The 11,954-nt window shown below is 38.0% G+C and overlaps 1 protein-coding gene across 13 annotated transcripts in view; it reads left to right on the top strand.

Moving 5' to 3' along the window:
* Nucleotides 1-11,954, top strand: part of Cyrib (CYFIP related Rac1 interactor B) — a 138,979-nt gene that overhangs the window by 117,624 nt on the left and 9,401 nt on the right. For all 13 annotated transcript variants that reach the window (XM_076555959.1, XM_076555963.1, XM_076555964.1 and 10 more), the window contains 3 exons: nucleotides 4,684-4,789; nucleotides 9,029-9,165; nucleotides 10,043-10,120. In XM_076555959.1, coding sequence (XP_076412074.1) covers nucleotides 4,684-4,789; nucleotides 9,029-9,165; nucleotides 10,043-10,120 — 321 coding nt within the window. The remainder of the gene's footprint in view (nucleotides 1-4,683; nucleotides 4,790-9,028; nucleotides 9,166-10,042; nucleotides 10,121-11,954) is intronic.

The raw sequence follows: 11,954 nt of genomic DNA, 5'->3' as shown, positions 1-11,954 counted from the left end.
AACATTACTGTTTGTTACAGTCACACATGAAAATTATATTTTCCCTTGGGAACTATTTATGCTTTCCTTTTGTGGAAAAGAATATAACTCTCTGGCTTCTTCCAGTCTAGTTTTGAATTCCTAAGCTTCCTAGGAGAAACTGAAACTATCCAAGGTAGTCTTCCACATCCAGCTCCCTCCCCACCTGCCCTTTCTCTAATAGCTTTATGCTAACTGGAAAGTGTGAGGTGAGGTGTGCACTCTGCTCCTCTAGTCTCTGAATTTACACAGACTTTTGGACCTCTTCTTTTCTATTCTGTTCTTCTGAAACTGAAATGCCCCTGCTTCTTTTCAGGACCAGCTCTGCCTTTATTCTCAAGTTCCAATCTGGAACTTCATTTACTCTTTAATTATTCTTTTTCTTGATTACATCTTTATTTGCTTTTCTTTCCTCTGAATGTACTTACTCTACTCTGATTCAGTACTCAAACTCTCTTGCCCTCTAGACCTTAATTTCTCAGCACTACATTTCTGGAAGGCAATGCCCATGCTTTGTTCATGTCCCCCTTGCTTCTGTTACTCTCAGTATCAAGTAGTATAGCAGTCATCAAAGACCAGTATTTTGGGTCCCCAGTCTTCATGTCTTGATTTATCCTCTGACATACTCTGACAGAGTAAAGTGCAGGAAGACGAGGACACTGGTTTTGGACTAACTCTGTAGCGTAAGGGAGGAGTGATACTGAAATGACTCAAAATTCAGAGTAGCAGCTGGTAGTTTCATTAACTGAAGGAATTATAGTTCAGTTACAGTTCCTGCCACTCATGCTCTGGACTGTTTGTGACCTGCGTCTTGCAGAGCAGTCTCCTTCCCTTTGATTTTGTGTGGAGAGCCTTTTCTTTCTTTCCTTCACCTGTCCATAACCTCCTTCTCTGCTCTGCGTTCCTAGCACTTAACACATGGTCTTTGTGGTAGTCATGAACTTTAAAGAATAATGATGACCCAGTGTTTGTCTTTAATCCCACTCACCCTCTAAGCTTTAGAGGGTTAAACCCCAGGCTCTTGTGTATTCAGTGCTTAATAAGCTGTAAACTGTTGAGGCAATACATTACTAGAGCTGTGGACTAATCTTTCTGCTATCATTAACCTAACATTTTTGTGAAAGACTGTGACTGTTACTATGAAATCAGATACTGAAGGCATCAAAATATAATTTGAAAATCAGACATGGAAGTAAAACACTACTCAGTAAACTGTTTATTCCCTATAAGTCACAACAATTCACAAATTATTATAAAAAGGGTTTGATGGTATCTTCGTGTTGATTAAATATAGTCAGATTCTTATCATTTGGTCATCTTTACTTCTTATAGTAAATAAAGAAAAAATTCTCATTCACTACAAAGACATTCATTATGTATTTTTCTCCCTAAAGGTAGAAATTTTAGGATTTTGAAAAAAATCCTAAAAAAAGTTTTTTCAAACTTTTTTGAAAAAAGTTTGATTAATTCTCATGAGAAGGGTTGCTTTGTGTCTGTGTAGGAAAGGCTCCATGAATGAAGGAGTACTCCTCCTTATTTGCATGTGTACTTCATTGACTTCATGCTGAGATTGAGTTTTAATTTCTGGGAGAGAATACATGATCAGAAAGTTTACTGAGGTCATTTATGAGATACTCAATGAGTCTGCAAAGCCAGAAACTTTCAATACCATGACCAAAGTGACATTCTCCGCAAGATGCCCTACGTATATAATAGAGTTGATTTCCCAAGGATATAGCTACACATAATTCACATTATTCCATAACTTTTGATGTGGAAAGGTAAATGCCTCAAAGTAAGTGTGTGTGTGTGTGTGTGTGTGTGTGTGTGTGTGTGTGTGTGTGTGTGTGTTTTAAAGGCTTAGATGTGGGAAGCGAAAATATAGCCAGAAAACATTAAAGAACACAAAAGTATAAGGAGAGAGAAATATAAAGCATTGGTCAGAGATTGACCTTATTGAGCTTTGAGAATGTTGAGGCAGCTGAAGCTTTCTTTATGTGTGTTGGTGCATAGACTTACTTAAGGTCTCTGAATAGTAGGAAAACAGTTCACATTGAGAAAGGCCAAGTGCCACTGTAAAATGGTTACTTTGGCACTATATTAAAAAAAAAAAAAAAAGCTAAAATTATTTGTGCTTTTAAACCAGGTATTTGATTCTATATGTTCCAAATAAGGGAAAAGGTAAATGTAAAGAACAATGACTCTTTTACTCACTATAACAAAATGGAAGCAACTAGCAAAATTGCTGTGGTAATAAAATTTGAAAACTCCATGTTGCCAGGTAGAGGCACACTCCTTTAATCCCAGCACTCGGGAGGCAGATGCAGGTAGATCTCTGTGAATTTGAGGCCAGCCTGGTCTACAGAGTGAGTTATAGGCCAGCCAGGGCAACACAGAAACCCTGTCTCAAAAAACCAAAAAAAAAAAAAAAAAAAAAAATGTACCTCCATGTAAACAGTGTAGCGCAGTACCTGCCATGAAGTAATACACATTGTTTCCTGGTAGCTTGTTAATGATGTAGACTTGAATATTTATTAAAATAACATTTGTAAAGCGTGGATTTAAAATGGAATAAGTATGATTTGGGGCTAGAGAGATGGCTCAGAAGTTAAGAGCACTGGCTGTTCTTCCAGGGAACCAGGGCCAATTCCCAGCACCCACAAGATGGCTCACGTCTATTTGTAACTCCAGTTCCAGGAGATACAGCACCATCTTCTGATCCCTTCAGAAACCAGGCATGCATGTGGTTCACAGACATACATGCAAACAAAATATACATACAAATAAATCAAAATTTTAAGTATATAACCCTAAAATGAATAATTATGAGTTAAGTCAAGTATGTTCTCTAGTATAAATCTCTAGTGAAGGAATAAAAACTTCTACTAATGTTGAAATCTGCCCTAAGTTTTAGCAGATTTGAAAGTGAGTTGTAGTACTTGCTTCAAGATATTTTTGCCATTGGCATTACTAAGTGCCTTCTTATATGTTGAGCTGCTTTGGATATTGGGCCCAAACTTACTAACATAACAGCAGTGAGTCTGAAGTGAGAGGTGAAGGACCAGCCACTTAGAGAGATCCATAGGATTTCAGCCATGAAGTTACGCTCAGTCTTCAGTTCCACCAGGTAGGGCAGGTCCTGGGAAGTAGCCCCCCCAGCTGGAACAATAGATGACATCTGCAGGCACACTTGTGAATTGTGAGAATATATCGGTGCCTAGATTTTCATAAGAGAAGCTGGGGGATACTTAAGAGAAAACAAAAGTGTAGTTTTATCTGTTTGCTTATTTCCTGAATAATAAACAAATTTCCATTACTTATTATAATATGGACTGAGTCTGGGCTTGTAGACCTAAAAGGATTTCTCCCAAGATATATTAGCATATTATCAAAGATTGTTTGAAATCTCATGTTTATATGAAGTTAAGAGTATTACATGTTGTGATACTTGATTTTTATTATAATATTTCTAGATAGTAACATGGGTAATATTGGCTTTGGACCCTGCTGTATCTAAGAATTATTCAAATAATTATAGAAAAAAATTAAAATTTGAAACTATCAGCTAGATGTGATAGCACATGCCTGTATTTCAACACTTTCGAGATTGAGGCAGGAGGATCATGAGTTTGAGGGCAGTCTGGGCTACATAGTAGGACCTGGCATTTGGAAATGTATATAGTGATTTACTTAAGGCACAGCCCATTTATTTATTCGTACTTAATATATTCACAACATTTTAAAATCTAAGTTTAATTTTATTTTGCCTTGATTTTGTTTTTGTGTGGGTAGATTCAGTACTAGTGCCTTGAGGGAAACTAAACATGTCACTTCTTCTGGTGACCCTATAAGCAGCTCCTGCCATAGTTACAGATTTTTTTCTTTAAGATAGTGAGTTTGGGTTATTTAAAATATTAGAGGAGGCAAAGCAAGTTGTTAGGAAAAAAACACATTGAGTTTTGTAAAGGATTAAGAAAGCGTCTTTAAGTCAAAAGAAGGTCCAAGTAAGAAAATTCTTTCTTCTGGGAATAACTCTATCCTAAGAAGAGACCACCGCATAATGAAGGATTAGCAATGTTGACAGAGGTCTGTGTATTTGGGGTCTCTTCCTGGTTGATCTCTTCCCCTTCAGAGCTGAAGCTGCTTTGTCTGTCCTCTTACTCAGGAAGCCTCAGAAAACCAGAAAAGAATCTTAGTTCTAAACAAGGAGTATTTACAATATTTCACAGTTGCACTTTGCAGGTTGACTCAGGTTCATGTTTGCCAGGTCTTAGAGCTGATGTGGACCGTGCACTTTGAATTAAGGCTTCTGGGCCCTTTCCCAGGATTGGCGTCTTCATTTGTTGTCTTACTTCGTTCCTTCTTGATGACATACCAAGAGTGTCTCTGCAGTAGGGGAAATAGTATAAAATATTTTCCTTCTCTGGATCTAAATGACACTAAGAAGTAATGTAGTTAACAAATAGGGTTTATTTTATTATATTATATTGCATCTACTGGTAATAATCTTTGTGGAGTTGAGAAAGTCCAAACTAAAAATTCCTGTGTCTGTCATTCTATATTTTAAATATCAGGATCTCCTTTACTTGGTAAAACTTTGCCTTAATGTAAAAAAGACTTAGGACATTTATAAATCTTCACTTTTTTATTTCTTGGGTTTTGAAGGCAATCCAGCATCCAGCAGATGAGAAGTTGCAAGAGAAGGCATGGGGTGCAGTTGTGCCACTAGTAGGCAAATTAAAGAAGTTTTATGAATTTTCTCAGAGGCTAGGTAAGTGTAAAACTTTCTAATATTTACTTTCATGTTACAAAGAATGTTAAAAACAAAAACAACAACCCTATTTCTTAGGTCCAGAATGTTTTCAGAATGTATTGGCTGTGTATCTATTGTACAGGTAAGGCAGGATGTATATGAGCACACAGAAATGTACTCATCATGTCCTCAGGCCCAGATCTTTGAATTCTTCAGACTGTATTCTTCATCAAGTTGTGATTTACAGAAGGAAATCTGATTTCTTTGCATGCTTAAGGGTCTCAGTATAAGAAACCACATGGTAGAATTGGTCTCCATATCTATAACAAATCCTTTCCCAGGTAATTTTAAAAACAAAGACTAAAATAACCCAGGGGCCTGATGACAGACTGTTATGAGCTGCATTCCTCATATTGGGGCAGAACCCAGGGTCTTGTGTTTGGTAGGCAAGTGCTTGCCACTGAATGACATCCTAACCCTTAGGACAAACATTTAATATAACAGACAAGAAATGGAGAAACATTTCTATGTTAAATATCTTTTTTTGAAACTCTTCTGTGTGTATGCATACAGGCCAGAAGTTGTTGGAATGTCTTTTGGTGATTACTTTTGAGACATGGTTGTTTACTAAATCAGAAGTTTATCGTTTAGGTTAGACTGGTTGGCAGAAAAATCCAGGGATCAGCCTGTGTCTACCCTAGCACTGGAGTTACAGGCATATGCCAGCCACCATGCTTGGCTTTTACATGGGATCTGGATATCTGAATCATTTTTATGCACCAGACATTTCTTACTTTAAGTTTTAGTTGTAGTTTATTTTCCTAAGCATGAAAATTAGTTCCTTTTCAGTTATTTGCCTTTGAGTCAAGCGTCTCTGTGGTCTGTAGTTTTGCATCCTCTGTAATCTTTGTCAGCTTAGGTCTTCTCATCTTGGTTATTTTGACTGTATATTTAGACTCCTTCTTATGCTGTTAGTACTTAGCCTCCTTTGAAGTTGAAATGCTCAGATTCTACTGAAGCTGTCTTGGTCTCTTGGTGTGTATCAGTGAAGAAAGAAAAAAACAGACCAAAGTGGGTGGATTTAAATGTTTCTGATGTTCTAGATGTTGGAATTAACCTGGTAAAGTGTGTCCCGTGGATGCTGTTCTTCAGCAGAGGCTATAATAACAGTTCATAGCAAAAGTTTTCAATTTTCCCATTGTTCGTGGGCCTTGAGCCTTTCATAAAAGAACTCTTAGGGACTTGCAAAGTCATGAGTCAAAGTAAAACTTTGAACCCACAGCTAAACATTAGGTAGGGCTCGGGAACCCTGCAGAAGAGGGGGAGGAAGGATTATAGGAGCCAAAGGGGTCAAGGACACCCCAAGAAAACCCACAGAATCAACTAACCTGGGCTCATAGGGGCTCATAGACACTAAACTGATAACCAAGGATCCTGCATGGGACTGACTTGGGCCTTCTACAAATATGTTATGGTTGTGCAGCTTGATCTTCTTGTGGCACTCCTGACAGTGGAAACAGGGTCTGTCTTTGAGTCTTGTGCCGGCTTTTCGGATCCTTTTCCTCATACTGAGTTGCCTCATCTAGCCTTCAACTTGATATGCCATGTTTGGTTGATATCCATGGGCCTCCTGAATAGAAACAGAGGGAGAGTGGAGGGGGTACAGAGGGGAGAATGGTGGGGAACTGGGACGAGATGAAGGAGGGGAAACAGTGGTTGGATTGTAAAAATAAATAAATACATATTTATATATTTTTAAAAGTAAACTTTGAGATCTTATAGATTACCCTATCTCACAGGTCAGTAACCTGGTTAATGTTTCTAGCTTCATTGCTAACAGGATATATTTATTTGCTTGCATAATAGACTCAGTGTTGTTGAATGAGTAGCTCATACTTAAATGGCTACACAAATTTGGTATCTCAAATATGTATTAGGTCTTTAAGATCAATAATAGTACATGTTAAGCTCTTGAGACAACCCTATTTGACTCTTACTAGCTATGAACAATCTTGATAACCTCCAAAATTTAAGTATTCTGTCCAGACTGCACGGGTCTTCTGCCTGTATCTCTTAAGCCTTTCTTATTTCTTCTCTACCTACCCCTCCAATGTGGAGCCAGAAATGAGAATAAATACCAGGCAGCTTGGGGAACTCCACCAACTGTTAAGTTGTACAAATCCTTCAGCATCTTGCAATACCAATGAAGGAGCTTGTGGCCTTAGCTGCAGCGTATCCTTCATGGGTTGTATTTCAGAAGAGAGACCCTGGTGTCTTGCTTGTTTTCATCTGTTAGAGTACAAGCCAATAATGCCAGACTACTTGGAAGATGCTGAGTTTTTCTGACAGTTTTAATGGCTAGAGAAATTTTCTGTATTTGTGTTGGTCTCAGGCCTACAGGCCTTTCCTGTTGAGGCAGCTGTGTTGACAGTAGACATAATTCTTTATCTCACCAAGGTCTTTCTTCTGTTCCAGGGCTTATGGAGTGTATTCAGTATGTTGATTGTTCTCATTGGGCTCTTTGTTTGTTTGTTTGTTTGGTTGGTTTTTTGAGACAGGGTTTCTCTTTGTAGCCCTGACTGTCCTGGAGCACTCTGTAGACCAAGCTGCCCTTGAACTAAGAGATCTGCCTGCCTCTGACTCACAAGTGCTTGGATTAAAGGCGCGCACCACCACTGCCAGACTGATAGGTTTTCTTTTTAAAGCAGTGAATTGTTTGTTTGTTTTTATTGAGACAGGATCCCTGATAGCCTAGGTTGATCTTGAACTGACTATCTGAAGATGACCTTGAACCTTTTTTTTTTTTAAAAAAAAACATTAATTTAGGGCCTGGAGAGATGACTCGGTGATTAAGAGCACTTGTTGCTCTGAGAACCTAGGTTCAATTCCTAGCACCCACATGGTGGCTTAAAACCACCTGTAAGTCCATTTCCAGGAGATCTGACTCCTATGGGTCCCATGCATGCACATGGTGCACATACATACATGCATGCAAACACATGCATAAAAATAAATTACTCTTTAAGAAAAAGTTTATTTGCATCACAGAATAGTTGTGGAAATCAGATTGTATGGTTGGTTCTTTTCTTCTCCCACTCTTGGTCCTGTGGATCTCCTGGTCTCTTGGCTTTGGCCTTGAGCTTTTTGGGGGCGGGCGGGGTTATGTTTTCACTGTGTAGACCAGGCTGGCCTCAAACTCACAGATATATGCCTGCCTTTGCCTCCAGAGAGTTGGGTGCCTCCCCGCAGCCCCCATTGTGCTCTTGGACTTGTGATTTTTCTGCTTCTATTTCCTCAGTGTAAGCATGCCAGGTTTATGTGTTACTGGAGATTGAATCAAGGGCCTCATGCCTGCTAGGCAAGCACTATCTCAACTGAGTTACACTCCTAGCCTGCTGTATTGATTAAAAAAAGAAATTTAAAAATTCAAAAGCAAAAGCATTTACAGTAATTGTGTTCCTAAGTGTTGAATGTGTTACATCTGTGGCCCTCTTCCCCCCAGTCATACCTTTTTGGTTTTCTTCTGATAATTCAAGGTCTGGTGTTTGAGAATGGTAGGATGACCTTTGGTGAGAATCAGTGACAGTTGTCTCTAAAAGGAGAACTCATTGCAGGGGCGTTCTCTTCTGGTCATATTGTTCCCTCTTCTTCTAGCTCAACAACTTTTTAAGCTGGGTAATGACATTATCAAATTACCATGTTAAAACGAATGCTATCTTACCTGCAATGTAAGGACTGGAATGTGAGGTTATGTGTGCCTTACAAGGTACAAGAGTGGATGTGAAGATCAAGTAAGGGGAAACAGTTTCAGTTTGGGGTGGGGGTATTATTTTTTCCTTTATTCATTCCACATAGATGTTAAGGTCACTAGAAAGCAAAGTTTGGGAGCCTTTAGAACAGAAGAAAATCATGAAAATCTGCTGTGACAGGATGTTCAAGAAAAGAAATGAGTGTTTGCATACATTTGATCAAGTTTCAGAGTTAATTTCAGCATTTTGGAGCTACTGTTTCCCCTGTGTTCTTGGTGCTTAGTTCAGATTCATGCTCTGCATCATTTTGAATCTGAGTTTATTGAATTAGTTCTCTTAAGGTTTTCATTAAATTGTAGAGACAGTTTGAGTGTGTGCAGTATTAGCAGTGGCAAGGTGTAGGTTTGTCTTGGCTATAGAAAGAGAGAGCGAGAGTGTGTTCGTATCTGAATGTTGGTTGGGAATTGAACTCCCTGACAACCTAACATCTTTATCTTCTTTTCATTAGAAGCAGCATTAAGAGGTCTTCTGGGAGCCTTGACTAGTACACCATACTCTCCCACCCAGCATCTAGAGCGAGAGCAGGCTCTCGCTAAACAGTTTGCAGAGATTCTTCACTTCACACTCCGGTTTGATGAACTCAAGGTAGGGTAGTTTTTATGAAAATCATGTTTTCAATGAGTAGTCATAGGGGAAGCTTTGTTAACCTGTATTGAAATGATTTCTGCCCAACTGGAGAGCTAAATTTGAAATAGCAGCTCTTCTGAAGTGGCCACCAGCAAAGTACCAGGGGTCATTGTTCGTTGTAAAAACAACAAGTAATCCCAGCTTCATTTCTGATGTTTGGTTTTCTCTCTGTCTAGTTTATTTTACCTTTTTTTTTTAATACAAAACTTAATTTTTCTCTCTCTCTTTCCCACCACTTTTTCTTTCCCCCTTTACTCTTATCCTCTTCCTCTTTATAGTATTTGTACCCATAAGTCTATGTTGCTGTATAGGACCAGTCTAAAAAAAGCACTATTTTTTATCTGGAGCCCTGAGTTGAAATTATGAGACCTTTGATTTTTCAAGACCTTGATTACCTTTTCTAGAAAATGGAAGAATTATGTTTCTAACTGCTGCTTCATATTGTATTATGAACAACTTAATTCTTTACTAAATACTTTGGGCACAAAGGATTTGTATGTAAATACTTAATCTGTTGGAGAAATGCCCTGTAGGCCCTGTATATGTTCTTTTATTCAAAACAAGTACCCTTACATTCATTTTTGGTTTGGTTTTGTAATATCAATTTTTCGATAAACAAGCATTTAAGATATTACCTAAAATTATTGAAAAGGAGGAATGCATAATGCCTACAACTGAAAAATAGTCTACCAGAGAGTTGTTAAAGTTAGATGAAAATGTTGGGTTACCAGTTCAAACTATAGTAGATTTTCACCTGGTTTACCTTAGCATTTGGTATTTAACAGTCGTCTTTCACACATAACAGTGTTCTTTCATTCATGTCCTCCCTCTTTAGATGACAAATCCTGCCATACAGAATGACTTCAGCTACTACAGGAGAACGTTGAGTCGGATGAGAATTAATAATGTCCCGGTAAGTTTATCCTTTGAGTTAGGTTTAGTGGTGGGAAGAATAACTTGATTTTATTCTTCCCTTTGTTCATTTATTCACCCACTCACCAGATTTTTTTTTTTCTACCGAGACAGTGCTACATAGCACTGGCTGTCCTAGAACTCACTATGTAGACCAGGCTTGCCTGAAACTCAGTGAAATCTACCAGCCTCTGCCTCCTGAGTGCTGGGACTAAAGGTGTGCACTTTCATGCCTGGCTTATTCAGATGTTAAAGCTAGCAATTATTAGTAACCATAGCTGTGGGAGGAAAGCTCAAACTATAGCAAACCATATAGCATACATTCTTTTTCTACTGCCTTTCAATTCCCACAACCACTTAGTAAAATTGTGTTTTCTTTTATAACACTGATAATTTAAATCTCCTTGTATATTCTTATTTTAACCGAACAAATTTTTACATGAATGTTTATGGTTAGAATGATGAATCCTGATGTTTATGGTTAGAATGATGAATCCTGAAGAAAGTTGACCTAAAATGAGGAAATTAACTGCGAGTGGTGAGAGGGTGCTTGAGGTCATGGACCATTATTATTAGCACATCTGTGTCATGCTGATGAGAAAGTCACTTCTTGGCCTTTGTCTTGGCAGCACAGCTCCTCTCTTGGTTCTTTAGGACTGCTATTCTCTTCCTATCCTCCCAAGCTGTTTAGTACTTTTTTCTACTTTCAGGGACTTAATTACACATGGAGAAAATACTACATTGTGTTTAGGGAATCTGTTTTGTGGTAATTGGTATATTTATTGATACTGCAAAACCTCTATGAAGTGGTTTTTGTAAAATGAGCATGAGGCCAGCACTAAAGGGTTTCTCTGTTCTTTACAACAGTTTGAATTTATACTGACTTCCTAGTGAGAAGTGAATGATAGTGTCTGTTTTTAATAACCACCCTGTAAATCAAAACAACACTCAAGCTTTTACCTTCTTAACCATCACTATTCAAGAGGCCAAGGACATTAGAGAGATCTTCAACTGGCTTACCCTCTCACTAATTAGATATAAAGCCAGTAGTTCTCAGTAAGATCTCTCAGATTCTTGCAATCTTGCATATTTTTATCTCCTTTTTTTCTTCACCTCGGAGCTCATTTCCCTCTCTCTTTCAGTTACTTTGTAGCAGCATAATTTCTTTTCTGGCCTTTTGGAACTGTCTGCCTACTATTATGGGTTGATTTTTTTTTTTTTTTTAAAGACATTTACTTGACACTCTTAACACTTGAAACAGCTCCCTATTTGTAAGGAAAATGCTGAATTAAAGTAGCATTTAAGGCCCTTTATGGTCCCCACTCGTACTTGAATTTTCACCAGTTGCTGCCTTCCTATTCCACCGATTGTGTCAGTATGTGGCCTGCTAAGTCATTTTAAAATGTATTTTCCCCCTGCCGATAGAAATATCTTGTTTATATCACTTGTAAAAGCCCAAGTCTTCATCGGTTCTTCTCATTATTTTCTAGTCTGAGGTCCCTTCCTTTCTGCTGTTGCCTATTTTTTATCATGGTATTGCATGGATCCTTTTATGTTCATAGTGGAAGATAGGGCATAATTTCATAATCATCTTTTTGTTTTCCAGAGCCTTTGAACAGTCTCTTGTGTAGTAAGATGTCCCATCCAGGTTTTGCAGTTCCATAATACCACTTAATATGCATTAGTGGATAGTTGTTCTTTTTTAAAAATTGCTTAGTATCATTTGCAGTCTATTTATTTTTAAAGAGTATTTAAATAGTATTTGTATATTGAAGGTCTGAACCTCTAGATTGGTTTAATAAAGAAGATATTCTTGGACCTTTTATGCACATCAT

This window comes from Peromyscus maniculatus, chromosome 20 (assembly GCF_049852395.1).
Source record: "Peromyscus maniculatus bairdii isolate BWxNUB_F1_BW_parent chromosome 20, HU_Pman_BW_mat_3.1, whole genome shotgun sequence".
NCBI lineage: Eukaryota > Metazoa > Chordata > Mammalia > Rodentia > Cricetidae > Peromyscus > Peromyscus maniculatus.
The sequence above is the reverse complement of the archived record's forward strand: the minus strand, read 5'-3'. Positions and strand labels throughout refer to the sequence as shown.